This window comes from Akebia trifoliata, chromosome 5, assembly GCF_017979445.1.
Source record: "Akebia trifoliata isolate Shusen 1 chromosome 5, ASM1797944v1, whole genome shotgun sequence".
NCBI classification, from domain to species: Eukaryota; Viridiplantae; Streptophyta; class Magnoliopsida; order Ranunculales; family Lardizabalaceae; genus Akebia; species Akebia trifoliata.
Window position 1 is genome coordinate 29,318,154 of NC_141379.1, and position 13,544 is coordinate 29,331,697.

Consider the following 13,544-nt stretch of genomic DNA (forward strand, 5'->3'; position numbering starts at 1 on the left):
CAATGAACCAGATTATTATTGTCCAGGTCTCCCTACATGGAACAAGATTAAAATGCTATTAAAATAAAAAATCACTCTGTCAATCTTCCACTAAGAGGATCCAGAATTGGAGAATCCAAAAAGTTATATTAATGTTACAATTCTAAACATGAGTTAACCCCTAGTACCAAAAAAAGAAGATTAAAAAGTAGGGTTAACTTAGGCATGAGGGGCAAAAACCTTAACCCTGCAAATCATATGAAGATACAAGATAAATTTTTTGTCGGTTGGGATGGCGACTTAGGAGTTGAAAAAAATAATTAGCAAAACAAATTTAACCAAAAAATAAAAATAAAAAAGAGAAAGAAAATCCTAAAATTTTTATGATTTTTCGTTGTGCTAAACATTATTCAATATACGGGTTATAAGTTTTGGAATGGGCTGATTGGACCATTCAATTATGAAAACCACTTTTGATAGGACGAGAAGTTTCGGAATGGACTGAATTTTTGCAAAGATGATCTCCTCGATTTAAAACTCCTAGCCCATATATTGAAAAATTAGAGTTCAATCGCACGTGCATCCTCTCTCGAGTTAAGGGGTAAACGTGAAAAAAATAAAGTTGGAGGGGTAGTATTATAAAAAATTGGGATTAAAGGGGTAAAATATGAAAAACAATAAAATTGATTAAACGTGTAAAAGATGAGATATAGTAAAATTCAGAGAGGTGAAGAATAAATGAATTAAAGTGGATCCCAATAAACTATAGCTTGATGGAAGGGGTATCATTAAAAAAAAAAATTAAAAGGGTAAGAAAAAAATAATAAAATGGATTAAAAGAGTAAAAAAGAAAATATAGTAAAGTTAAAAGAGGGACATCATCTTTCAGGTTATGAGGGTAAAAGTGAAAAAAAAAATAGAGAGATATTAAAAAAATTGAAGTTAAAGGAGTAAAAGTTGAAAAATAATAAAATAGTTAAAAAGAAAACATAGTCGAATTAGAGGAGGTGATGAATGAAGAAAATAAAGTAGATCCCCTGAAACTATAGCTTGATGAGAGATTTAACTTACAAAATTATAGATGATGAAAGATTTTTTCTAGTTGGATTTATCTCCCTCTCAACATTGTAATTGATTGGGCGTTTGTGTCACATACATACAACTGTTCCAACTTAGTTATATTTATTATATAGGTGTTTGGCTCTCTAAAGTCTCCAAACGCTCTCCTAATAAATTATATGATTTTGTTAGCGTGTGTTTAGGGCATAGGTTAAAGTGCAATAAAAACACTTTGAAAATCGGAATCTGAGGGTATTTTGGTAAAAAAAATCTTTAAGAGTATTTTTTATTATATAAAATTCACTTTTCAAAGTGTATTTATCGGACCTCAACATGTGCCCTCAGGGCACACGTTAACAAGACCCTAGACTGACTTATCCTTCTATCTTCGTTGCTTTGCATTCTCATTTTTTGGGTCAACGTCTACGCAGCATAGAATCAACCGTAGGCGGATTCGTCAATGCTAGTCGAGAGAGAGAGAGAGAGAGAGAGAGAGAGAGAGAGAAGGAAGGGTGGAGTAGTCGTTCTCTGTCGCAAGAAACACGAGAGAAACAAATCGAAGAAGGACGAGATGACCGCTCCTCTGCATCCAGCGATCGTCCCTCTCTCATATTTGCTGGGCACATGGAGAGGTGAAGGCGAAGGTGGTTTCCCCACCATTAATTCCTTCAACTATGGAGAAGAGCTCAATTTCTCTCATTCTGGAAAGGTTTTTTTTTCCCCTTCTCTCTATCTATGTCTGTCTACCTATCTATCTGTCTATCTATCTATCTCTGTAATTGAAAGTGATGTAGTTTTGTTTTGTTGGAGCAGCCTGTGATAGCTTATTCACAGAAGACATGGAAATTGGTATCTGGAGAGCCTATGCATGCTGAGAGTGGGTATTGGAGACCAAAACCAGATGGAACCATTGAAGTTGTAATTTCTCAAAGCACTGGTCTTGTGGAGGTTCAGGTATTACTTACTCTTTCAAACTCAATTCATATCAAACCCTAATTGTCTTTTTTTAATTCATCTCCTTTTAGTTGAATCATCTTCAACTGATTGCAATATAGAACTTAGAAATCATTCACCTTCTTTAAAAAAAATAAAAAAAAATCACAACCAAGGTGTCGTTGCTGCCTAAAATCATAAATCATGTTTTTGTGAACTTTTGGTAATTATAAATTGCATTTTAGTGGTTTGGGTTTGTCTTTTTTTCTTTTGGTTATCTATAAAATGTTGGTGTTGCCACCAGATAATCTTGTTTTTAAATGGGTTCAATAATTTGGGTGAGTGCAGGTTTTGAACACAGTTATATGGTAACAACATCCACATACTTTACCAACTAAGCTAGCTTGGCACCTTCAAGGGTCTATCTTAAATGACACTCTCCTTTTTGTTGGGCATCCCTTGACCAACATATATTCTTGTGAGGTTTTGTATGTTCTTTTGAGGGAAATTCTTGGATTTAAACATAAACTTTTCCAATAATGAAGTACGGGTTGGAGGTATGGACTATGGAGGACATCCATGTTTTTATGCGGCCTTGAACAATTATTCTGATTTTTCTTATCCTGCTTCCTTTGTGTCTGGAATTCTAGGATTCTCTCCAAAATATCCTTTTTTTGTTTGGGACTAGGTCCTTTGATAAAATCTTTACAATGGGTCATTAATATCTAGGAAGAAAGATCACAGTTGATTTTTGATACATGGGCAAAGCAAATAATGATTATGTGGACTATTACTGCTTCATTTTCTCTTGCTAAGGTTATTTGGAAATCCATTTTATGATTTTAATATATTGTAGTGTTAGTTGGAATATGCCTATTTCAGTTTTAGAGGTTTTTTTTTGGAAGTTGGTGCATATCATTTTTTTCTCTAGGAGGGTGATTGCCTTGGAGGTTCTTACATTTTGGAATTTGTTGGGATATCTATTAAAAAAAAAGGAATTAAAGTGTGTTTAAGGTAAGGAGGAAGACATGGCTATTTCTTTTCACATAAAGCCTTAATGTTCAATTGGTTCTTTCCTTTTTGCAGTTTAGGGGTTTGTTTTTTAATATAGATAGGTGATTTTATTGACAGACAGGGGAGGGGGTAGTTTTGAACATTCAAATCCATTTGTAGATTTTTTTATTGTTGCCTTGGTACATAAAATCAACCTTTATAGAAAATTCCATTCTTCCAAACAGACCAAGATGGATCCTAAGCTCTTATTGTAGACGATTAAAAGAACATAATTTGGACCCCAATGGTCAAACCATAAACGAGCCTCATCACCGTATCCTATGAAGGATTGAAAATGCATAAAAAAGTTTCCTCTACACTTCAAGACACCACTCCAACCAACCTACACTTAGAGGCCACATAACCAAAAGTATTGTTAACACAATGTTTTAGACTACCCCATTCGGCCTAAAGCAGATCGTCATTGGTTTCTCCTTTTTGAAGGAGTTCCACTCCACCTTCAAAATTTGGTTGACAAGGACTTAACAATTAACCTTGTAAAGTTGTTTATCTTTTTCTTCATTTATTATCAGTTTCCCTTTATACGATATTACTATCATTACCTTTATTATTATCTATTCATTCTTTGTATTGAAATTTTGCAGAAAGGGACATATGACGTTGAAAAGAAGGTTGTGAAGCTTCAAAGCGAACTTGTAGGGAATGCTTCAAAGGTAATTTACATTTAGTCTTGTAGTACACATGAAAGTTTTATTACTTTGCCTATTTTTGTACATCGTTCATTCGAAATCTTTTTATTGTTTTGCTCAACATATTACACATTTCTTTAAAAATATAATATTATTTATTTTCCTCTCCATATGAAAAGCAAAATATAGCTTTTATCACACTATACTCTTCCAAAACTATTTTTTCATAACTCCTTGTCAACAAAGCAATTATCGATTGTTTTCTTTTCCCATTATTTGTTTTCTACAGATTTTATTTATTTCTGACCAATATTTGTTCATTAAATGTGTTTCTATGCTTTAAAATGATTTTTTTACTGTGAAAATGTGTTTTTGAGGGCATTGTGTGTATGGTTAGTTAGTGATTATGGGTTCATATAGTACATAACTCCTTGCCAACAAAGCAATTATTGATTGTTTTCTTTTCCTATTATTTGTTTTCTACAGATTTTATTTATTTCTTACCAATATTTGTTCGTTAAATGTGTTTCCATGCTTTAAAATGATTTTTTTACGGTGAAAATGTGTTTTTGAGGGCATTGTGTGTTTGGTTAGTTAGTGATTATGGGTTCATATGGTACAATTAGATGCATGCATGATGCATGATATTAAATTTCAACATATTTTGATGAAATATATACCAAAATATTTACATTTATGTGGAAACCAAAAGGAAACATTATTGGCATTTTTCCATTTCTTTGGATTCTTTGGAATATATATTTTTTATTTTCTTTTAATTATGTAGTTTATAAATTAGAGGTAAATGAGACTTGTACATGACCTATAGTGTAATTTTACATAATATGAACTCCAAGTTTTGTTTTTTACATTCATGATCTAATTTCATAATAAAAGCTGGGAGGGAAAATTTGGGATGTCTTCATTTCCTTGAGATTTTCCCCACAATTCATGGATGCAAAACTCATCAACACATACACATATATGCATTGAAATCCAGAAAATGCTTGTAAATCTAGAAAAAATGGAGAGGAGCACCAAAAAAATGAGAGACAATTGTTTGGGGTGTCGGTTTGCTTTTCATTTTTGGCTTGAATCTTGGATCTCAATGGACATTGCCTTTTTGACGTCTAAGAGGCGGCTCTGGAGTCTTACACGTTTTTTTTTTGATAAGTAAGAGTCTTTCACATTTTGCCGTGTGTTGGGAGATTTGGACGGAGAGAAATAATCGAATCTTTAAAGGAAAAGAGCACCATGTTCAAGAGATTATACTCTCTATCTTGGGCCTTTCGTTCTTTTTGTATAAGGTATTTAAAGAGGTTGAAGGAGTCTTCTTTAAGGACTTTGTAGGTTGATGGGATTGGTTTTGCTTTATGGATAGCAATTAGTTACTATTTGTAATCAGCTTGCGGTTTGGCCTGTTACCTCGACCGGCCTTTTTCTCTTAAAAATTCTACTTATTAAAAAAAATTTGTTGATGAGGTTCATCACCTTAAGACAATATCTTCGTGCTATAGAGAGAGACAGTTCATCATTTTCAGGTTATTACAAGCATTAAATTACAAATTGTGCCATTGTGGTCTCTAGGACCTCATTAGTACCTTTGTTGTCCTGTTTTGGGCATCTTCTTCCCTCCCTTTCCTTTTTCCTCCTCTTCCTATTTTCTTTGTCGGAGATGACGTCTTTTATTGAAAAATTCCCCTACCAAAAATCAGGGACAACTCTCATTCGTTGAACCTTTCTTTCTTTTTTCTTTTTTTTTTTGGCAAATACTAACTCTTTCATTTTGGTTGGAGTCCTTGTCCACTCAACTTCCTTACTAGATTAACCCAATTAATTCCATATTTATTAGTTATGCCTCTTGTCCACTCAACTATCTTAGGATACATGCCAGTCTACCCCAAGATTTGTGTAAGTAGACATGGGAATTAAATTGGGTTAACCTCTGGACACTAAAAATCTAGTACATTGCCTAGAATAGGCAAAAAGCAAGTAAATTGGAAATAATAGGTAAAAAGTGTTTAAAAACAATTCTCATATGTTTTAAAGTCTCAATCATGAGCCAACTAACAAAAATTTATTTCTTCTTTTAATGTGTCACTAGCAAAACATCTATAGCTGTAGAAGTTCACAAAGTTGTAGGCATAGACACATTACAAATTTTATTTTTTTGATAAATGACACATTACAACTATGAAAAGTTTGAGGGATAAACTCATGTCAAACTAGAACTTCATCACAATCATTCTATGGATGTGAAGAAGAAAACAAACAATAATTTCTGGAATATTTGTTGTATGGGGCCTGCATCATGCATATAAGCATATCATTGTGCCTCATTGGGGTAAAGTATCATTTGCGGTGTGTTGGACCATCTGGAAAGAGAAGAGTTGACGGGAAAGAGAATTTCAGAGGTCTCACGCTTCTTGAGTTTAGGGGGATTTTCTTTGAAGACTCTTTTTAAATGGGACCTATCATGAGCCGAGTCTGGTAGTTCTCTTGTATGATGTTATATTTTGTATTGGAGGCCTCCTTGGCACCCCCTTCATTATTTTTTTTCCATTGAATGAAATTGCTCTTTATTCATTAAAAAGAAAAATCTAGTGCACTGTGGCCTTCTTTTCCACAGACGTCATATGTTCAGGCCCCAATTCATTAAGCAGGCCTAAATCTCTAGAGTTGGAACTGTTTGTAAAGTTGGAGTTTCCTTGTCATTGAGGCTTGGATTACCGTGCATGGGTTTTGCTGAAACTGACAGAGATCTGTTTATAGAGAGTTTGATTTTCAGCAAGAATGTCACTAGATTTGGTTATGATGATCAGGCCCTAAAGATCTTATATTTTCTAGAGTTAGAGTGGTAGTATTGCAGATGAGTCAAGAGATGTTATCACAAGTAGTAGGATCCTCATGTTTGTCCATCTTTCTCTCTAGAGTTAGAGAGGTAGTATTGAAGATGAATCAAGAGATGCTATTTACGAACGTGGATTGGATCTCTGTATAACATAATTATCTAGAGGAGATCCATCTAATGTGGTAAAAAAGCGTGTGCCCGCCCTCCTTAGGTGCCCTTTTTGGTAAATGATTGTGCATTTTTGTTTGTTAGTTTATATTTCTATTTGTAGTCCGAATGAAGCATTTGTAGTGTTTTGATACAGTCGGGGTTAAACAATGTCACTCTTTTTGTCAAGCAGGTGAGAGAGATAACTCGAGTTTTCGAGGTAGTCAATGGTGAATTATCCTATGTTGTTCAAATGGCTACTAATTTGATTAGTCTTCAACCCCATCTGAAAGCCTTGCTTAAGAAGATCTGATGTAGCTCTTTCCCACTGTTATCGACACGCAAACAGATATTGCAGTAATATAATATTGGCTGAATTGATAAATTGATTGCTCAAGCTGTTGATATCCTGCCATTGAATGAGTGTTATCTCCATTTTAGAGTCTTTGGTCAACAATATCTTTCATATTTATTTATATTGCTACTGCGACTAAGCTGAAAGATGAAACAAACTGGGGCTTTTTTTTTTTTACTAATTTTATTTATTTTTCTTTCATCTGTTCTATTAATTTTTTTTTTAATACCATTCAAAAATTATCTTGGAGAAATGGTATCTATTCTTTCACGTTTTGGTGAATATTTTCAAGTTGATGACAGAAAGCATGACATCATATTCTTTCATCTACACGATAGAAAACAAGATTACAAGACCCCACTCTTTTTATCCTTCACATAAAAAGTGGTAGGGATTCAATTTCTTTACTATCGCAATAGTCTGACAAAAATATTTTCAATTTGTTCTTGATCACCATGGTAGGTGCAGAGAACCATAGATCATTATCTTCAGGTTACACAAGAGAAAAAGATCTATGATTCTATGCACTCGCCACGTCGATCGAGTAGAGACCGAGTGAAAAATTTTGAGTCAATTATCATTAGTCTTTCCTCTGCTCTTTATTTTCAATAATATCCTTCTAACTTTATTGTATTTTCTCTTGTACTCCTTTAACTCTTAGAGAGGATGCAAACTTGAATAGATTAATGAAAAATGATGTTACAAGTCTTGAGGTTTATCTTCTCGAAGATGATGAGGGTATTTAGGTAATTTTATATTAATCTATGCACTTGTCACGTTGATTGATTAAAGATCGAATGAAAATTTTCGAGTTAGATTATCATTAATCTTTCTTCTGCTTTTTCTTTTTAATAATACCTTGTCAACTTTATTGCATTTTCTCTTGTACTCCTTTAACCCTAGAGAGGATGCAAACTTAAACTTAAGTAGATTAATGAAAAATGATGTTACAAGTCCTGAGGTTTATCTTCTCAAAGATGTTGAGGGTATTTAGGTAATTTTATATTAATCTATAAAAAAGATTGTAGTCAAGGGATATGTCATCAGTTTGATAACATAGGAGGGTATCTCAATAATTCACGAAACGTGGGGGGCATGTCATCATTTTGTTAACATTAGGCCACGTGTCATCTAAAGGATGCGTTTTCCCAAATTTGGAAGCGGGCGGCCCGCTTAAAATCGGATTCAAACTTCGCGCACGCACTCTCTAAACCAAAGTATCGAACGCAGATTTGCTGTTGATCAGTGAGGGTGTTAAGCTATTAAAGCAACAGAAAACTGCCATGTGTCCATTAGAAGTACAGTTGTTCGTTGGACGGTAAAGGAAAGTCTTAAGAAATCATAGATGAACACGTGGCAATTTGCAATGACTCGAAGGACCATCCATCAAATTTTGTTGTAGACATAAGGATGACAACATACTCAGGCTGACGACAACACTGCCTTCTTTCAGTCTCTCTGTCACACCTCACTCTTCAGGGTTCAGACACATTGACTGTGTGAAACTGAAAGAGCTCGACATTGAATGTGTGAACCATCAAATTCTTACAAAACTAACTGAATTTTTTTTTCTCAAACTCGATCGATTTCTAAGGACTCATCTTAAAAATGGGATCTTTAATCCCATTTCAAGACCTAAATGTCTTCCCTCACCCCATCATTTCTCCCAAAATCGAACCCAAGCTCGAACCTTTCGATGAACAACAGCAACCCTACTTCTCAAACCCTAACTCTAATTCTCTACAAGAATCTGCCCCTTTTCCAGAGATCAATGCTGAAGAAAACGAAGTTTATTCTGAATTCTTCCGAATATCTGAGCTTTTCAGGTCTGCATTCGCCAATAAATCACATAGTTACGAAGACCTGGAGGTCTTAAATCCTGATTCACTCTCAATCATCGTTCCTCCAGTTCAGGATCGAACCACGAGTTCTTCAATTGTAGTTAAGAAATTGAAGAACGATCGGTCGGCTGAGATGGTTAGGGTTTCTGCTCTTGGAATTGAGGATCAGAGATACTATAGGGATTTCGTGAGGAGAACAAGGTTACTCTATGAATCTCTGAGAATTTTTTCGATCCAAGAACAAGGAAGCCGAATAAGATTTGGGACTGGGAGGATGAGAGTGAGAGCGGATTTAAAAGCTGGATCTCTGATGAAAGATCGAGGTCTTTGGCTGAATCGAGATAAGAGAATTATCGGTTCGATCCCTGGGATTTTCATTGGTGATATATTCTTCTTTCGGATGGAATTGTGCGTTCTTGGATTGCATGGTCAGGGTCAGGCTGGAATTGACTATGTTCCAGCTAGTCGGTGTGTGAACGGTGAGCCAATCGCGACGAGCATTATTGTTTCGGGTGGGTATGAGGACGACGAGGATGCCGGGGATGTGATCGTTTATACTGGCCATGGTGGGCAAGTTAGGAATTCGGTGAGGCAATGTGTTCATCAGAAGCTTGAAGGTGGCAATCTTGCGTTGGAACGAAGCATGTATTATGGAATCGAGATAAGAGTGATTCGGGGGTTACCACACGATGGGCGCCCTTCAGCTAAGGTTTACGTGTACGATGGTCTTTATAGGGTTGTTGATTCTTGGTTTGATATCGGAAAATCGGGTTTTGGTGTGTATAAGTATAAGCTTGTGAGAATGGCTGATCAACTTGAAATGGGGACTTCTGCTTTTAAATTTGCTGCGGATTTAAGGTCTAATCCTTTATCTGTTAGACCGTTTGGTTATTTGAGTTTTGATGTTTCCATGGGAAAGGAAAATTCGAAAGTTTCATTGTTTAATGACATTGATTCTGATCGAGATCCAATGCTGTTTGAGTATATTGTAAGGCCTGTGTACCCTCCTTTAATGTTTCCACAAATGAGTAATTGTACATGGTGTGATTGTGTTTCTGGTTGTTCTGATGATTGTTATTGTGCTAAAAAAAATGGAGGTGAGTTTGCTTATGATCATAACGGAGTTCTCTTGAGAGGGAGACCGTTGATATTTGAATGTGGAAGGTTTTGTCGTTGTCCTCCAAGTTGTCGGAATCGTGTGAGCCAAAAAGGGTTGACTCATCAATTAGAAGTGTTCAGGTCTAGGGAGACGGGTTGGGGAGTTAGGGCATTGAATCTGATTCCTGCTGGTACTTTTATTTGTGAGTACTCTGGCTTGGTTCTTACTAAGCAACAAGCAGAAGTGCTAACAATGAATGGTGATAGTTTGGTTTATCCAAATCGGTTTCCTGAACGTTGGGTGGAATATGGGGATATATCTCAAGTTTTCCCCGAATTTTTACGGCCTTCACATCCCTCGATTCCACCATTGGATTTTGCGATGGATGTGTCTAGAATGAGGAATGTGGCTTGCTATTTCAGCCATAGTTCAAGCCCTAATGTCTTTGTGCAATTTGTATTATATGATCACCATAACGTATCGTATCCTCATCTTATGCTCTTTGCAATGGAGAACATCCCACCTTTGAGAGAGCTCAGCCTTGATTATGGAATGGATGACGAAGGAATGGGGAAGCTAGCTCTTTGCAACTAAAGAATTTTGCAGAGGTGGTAGAATTATAATCTTTTTTGACATGTTCTTTTGAGCCCATGATGCTTGGAGCAGCATCACTTCCTCTTCTTGGTAACACTTAATCTCTTCTGCTACGTGTGTTACCTTTCTGTCTTTTTTATTGATTTTAATGGCTAAATGCCATATCTTTCGCTTGAATTTTAGTATTTTTGTAAGACAAAGAAATGTAAGTAACAAAATTTTGTTTTTGCTGTTTGTGCTTCATTTCTTTTGTGGTTTTGCTTGTTATCCATGTACGAACACTTTTCCATAGTTTTGTTTGTGTGTTATAGATGATTGTGGATCTTTTGAATTTGTTGTTTGTCACTTTTTTAATGTCCACATGACCCTCTAATGTTTCTTGGAATTTTATCTAACATTTGGTTTTCTTATCACAATTTGTGTAAAATGTCTAAAGCCCTTAGTGTTCTCATGTGTTCTTTTGTGCTCATTCTTGGTTTTATCTTTTTGTCTCCATTATCTGGACTAAGTTTCTATGTAAATAATACAGGATCTCGTTATGGTAAATTTTAAGAAAAAACTGGGATAAATTGAAGAATTTATCTAAGTAGCATCAATAAGATGTTATCTGGAACAATAATGGTGTTCAACCAATTTGAGATAGTCAATCTACTCCCCCAAAAGAGTTTTCAAATTATTTTTTAGATGATTCCTTCATAAAGAGATTTTCTTGTCTAAAGAGTTAAAAGAATGCTAATGGAGATATACCAAGCATAAGAGTCCTTATAGGAGTCCTCTATGAGTATAAAGAATGGAAAACCTAAATAGCTGGATGTATGGTCACATGCCATCCATTGTTTGATTCTAATCATGTGGAGATGGTTGTTTGGATTTGGGTGCCTCACACTTCCCCCCCTTTCAATTAATCCTTATCCCAAGGGTTGAAATCTTCTTGTTGGATGGAAATTTTAATTTTTTCGTTAGAATTTGGGTGTTTGATGGAACCTTGTTTTCGTTTTCTAAAATCCCAATAGGGAGGGAGGGAGGTTTCTATGTGTCTTAAGTAAGCAATTATTAACTATAAGGCAAAGGTATGTACACACACATGGAACACTAAAATTCTACATGGCAATTCCATTATGCATTATGGAAACACTGTTACTAAACTCATAGTTGCGAACAATAGATCTCTCTAAAAATAGACAAAGTCATGTATCATTATTGCAGAGGGAGGGAGGGAGTTTCTATATGTCTTAAGTAAGCAATTACTAGTTATAAGGCAAAGGTTTGTACACACACTTAGAAATACTGCAAAATTCTACACGGCAATCCCATTATGCATTATGGAGACAATTTTACTAAACTCATAGTTGCAAACAATAGATCTCTCTAAAAAAATAGAAAAAGTCATGTATAATTATTGCATAGTAAAAATAAACTGGTTTTTAACTCTCAGTAATATCCTCAATTCCTCAATCTTTTGAATTGCATGTGTGTCCCTGCATTTCTTGTCATCTATTTTGTTAGTATAAATGCCCATTAGTTTTAACCGCACTGTACTGTAGATTTAGAACAAAACCAAAAACACATGCTCCATGTTTTAATTCAAATAGATAAGATTTAAATTGTAAGATACATTTGCAAATCATAGGATGTTTATCTAACAAGGAATAACAATAATATTCAGTTGTTGGGGCTAAGATTTGTCACTTTTGCTGTACTCTTGTACTCTATTCAGAAGTGTAATGTAGATGGTGACAAGTATTCATGATCTCTTCTTGGTACCATACCTGCATTCATATATGGTTTGTAATCCTGTGATTGAAATTCTCTCATCATTGCTCCGTTTTCAGTTTTTTTTCCCTTTTGCAGATGAGACTCTTACTATCTATGAAGAACAGTTTGAGACTCGGACCAGAATTTTTCTGATGCAGAATATGTTACCTAGAAAGCAGATCCGAGATGCATGACAATTGCTACCATTTAATGCTTCGGTGCACTATTTTTATATACAGGCTTATAGTTTTCACTTTGATACTAACAATCGAATGCAACTGGGATATGGAAGGTCCACTGATGTTGAGAAGAAGGGTACCCAGCGAAGAAAACAATGTGCGTTGCCTGAAGGCATTTACCTTTTTGGGCACTTATGTAAACACCGTGACACACTAATCTACTTTTTGAAGGAAATTTTTTATGTTTGCCCGTGTTTAGTACATGGAATGCATGCAACTCTTGTGTCCATCCAACCATGATTACTCTTGCCGAACTTGGACACAGAAACAACTTGTATGGAAAGCATTGCATGTGCAGAGAAATGCATAAATGAGAGCTAATGTTGTTCACCCCTAAATTGTTCTACTCTTGTTTAGATTCATACCGGTTTGCATGGAACAAAGACGAAAGCTGTCATGGTGTTTTTTGTATAAAAGTTCCAAGGCACACGTACGGGTAGACCCTAACTATAATATGCCATCCTCATTTTCTCTGATTCCAAAAACTAATGCAATCACTACCATCCTTTCTGTGTAATTTCTGAAGTTGCAAACATATTTAATAATAATTCCAATTGTTTGTGACCTAGATTTTGGCTTTAACATTGACAGTAGTTGTCCACAAGTATCTGATTCCAATTTAGTGGGAGCGCTGATTAAGAAATTCCAATGGAACATAAACTTTGCTTGTGTTTGAGGGAAATCCAACACCCAGACTATTTAAATGAGGCAAGGAAATAAAGTAGACAAACCATGGACAGTTTTGTAGACAAAAAAGGGGGAAAATGCCTTTGAAGATATCAGTCTCTTAAGGTTCATGTCTCCAGAGGAGCGATCATGTAAATTTGGAGGGTACAAATGTTGGGGCAGCGAGAAGTATCCACCACAGCCCAACAGGTGAATCCCACAACTGTTTTAGCATTAACATTTACATAAACAACAGTGTTCAAGGTGTAAACAACTTCATTTTGTTGGGGAGTTAGGTCTTCTTGGGAGATCCCGGAGTTAAC

The 13,544-nt window shown here is 35.4% G+C and overlaps 1 protein-coding gene and 1 pseudogene across 3 annotated transcripts; both read left to right on the forward strand.

Moving 5' to 3' along the window:
• The first annotated feature begins 1,450 nt into the window (after positions 1-1,450).
• Positions 1,451-7,201, forward strand: LOC147402032 (nitrobindin heme-binding domain protein). The gene is made up of 4 exons (XM_086443534.1): positions 1,451-1,747; positions 1,852-1,992; positions 3,630-3,698; positions 6,866-7,201. Exons 1-4 carry the CDS (start codon positions 1,499-1,501, stop codon positions 6,983-6,985), a joined length of 579 nt encoding a protein of 192 aa, XP_086299660.1. The 5' UTR covers positions 1,451-1,498; the 3' UTR covers positions 6,986-7,201.
• A 578-nt stretch (positions 7,202-7,779) lies between these two features.
• Positions 7,780-12,901, forward strand: LOC147402033 (histone-lysine N-methyltransferase family member SUVH9 pseudogene; annotated as a pseudogene). 2 transcript variants are annotated; one of them, XR_015178781.1, is made up of 2 exons: positions 7,780-10,651; positions 12,394-12,901. The product of XR_015178781.1 is annotated as a histone-lysine N-methyltransferase family member SUVH9 pseudogene, transcript variant X2 (transcript). The 2 variants fall into 2 exon arrangements; XR_015178780.1 differs by having other exon boundaries at positions 12,413-12,901.
• The last annotated feature ends 643 nt before the right edge of the window (positions 12,902-13,544 follow it).

Bases quoted from the DNA above. Each gene is read 5' to 3' on its own strand.
- LOC147402032 (XM_086443534.1), top strand. From the start codon at position 1,499: ATGCTAGTCGAGAGAGAGAGAGAGAGAGAGAGAGAGAGAGAGAGAAGG. The intron at 1,993-3,629 runs GTATTACTTACT...GAAATTTTGCAG, and splicing joins CTGGTCTTGTGGAGGTTCAG to AAAGGGACATATGACGTTGA. The intron at 3,699-6,865 runs GTAATTTACATT...TTTGTCAAGCAG, and splicing joins TTGTAGGGAATGCTTCAAAG to GTGAGAGAGATAACTCGAGT.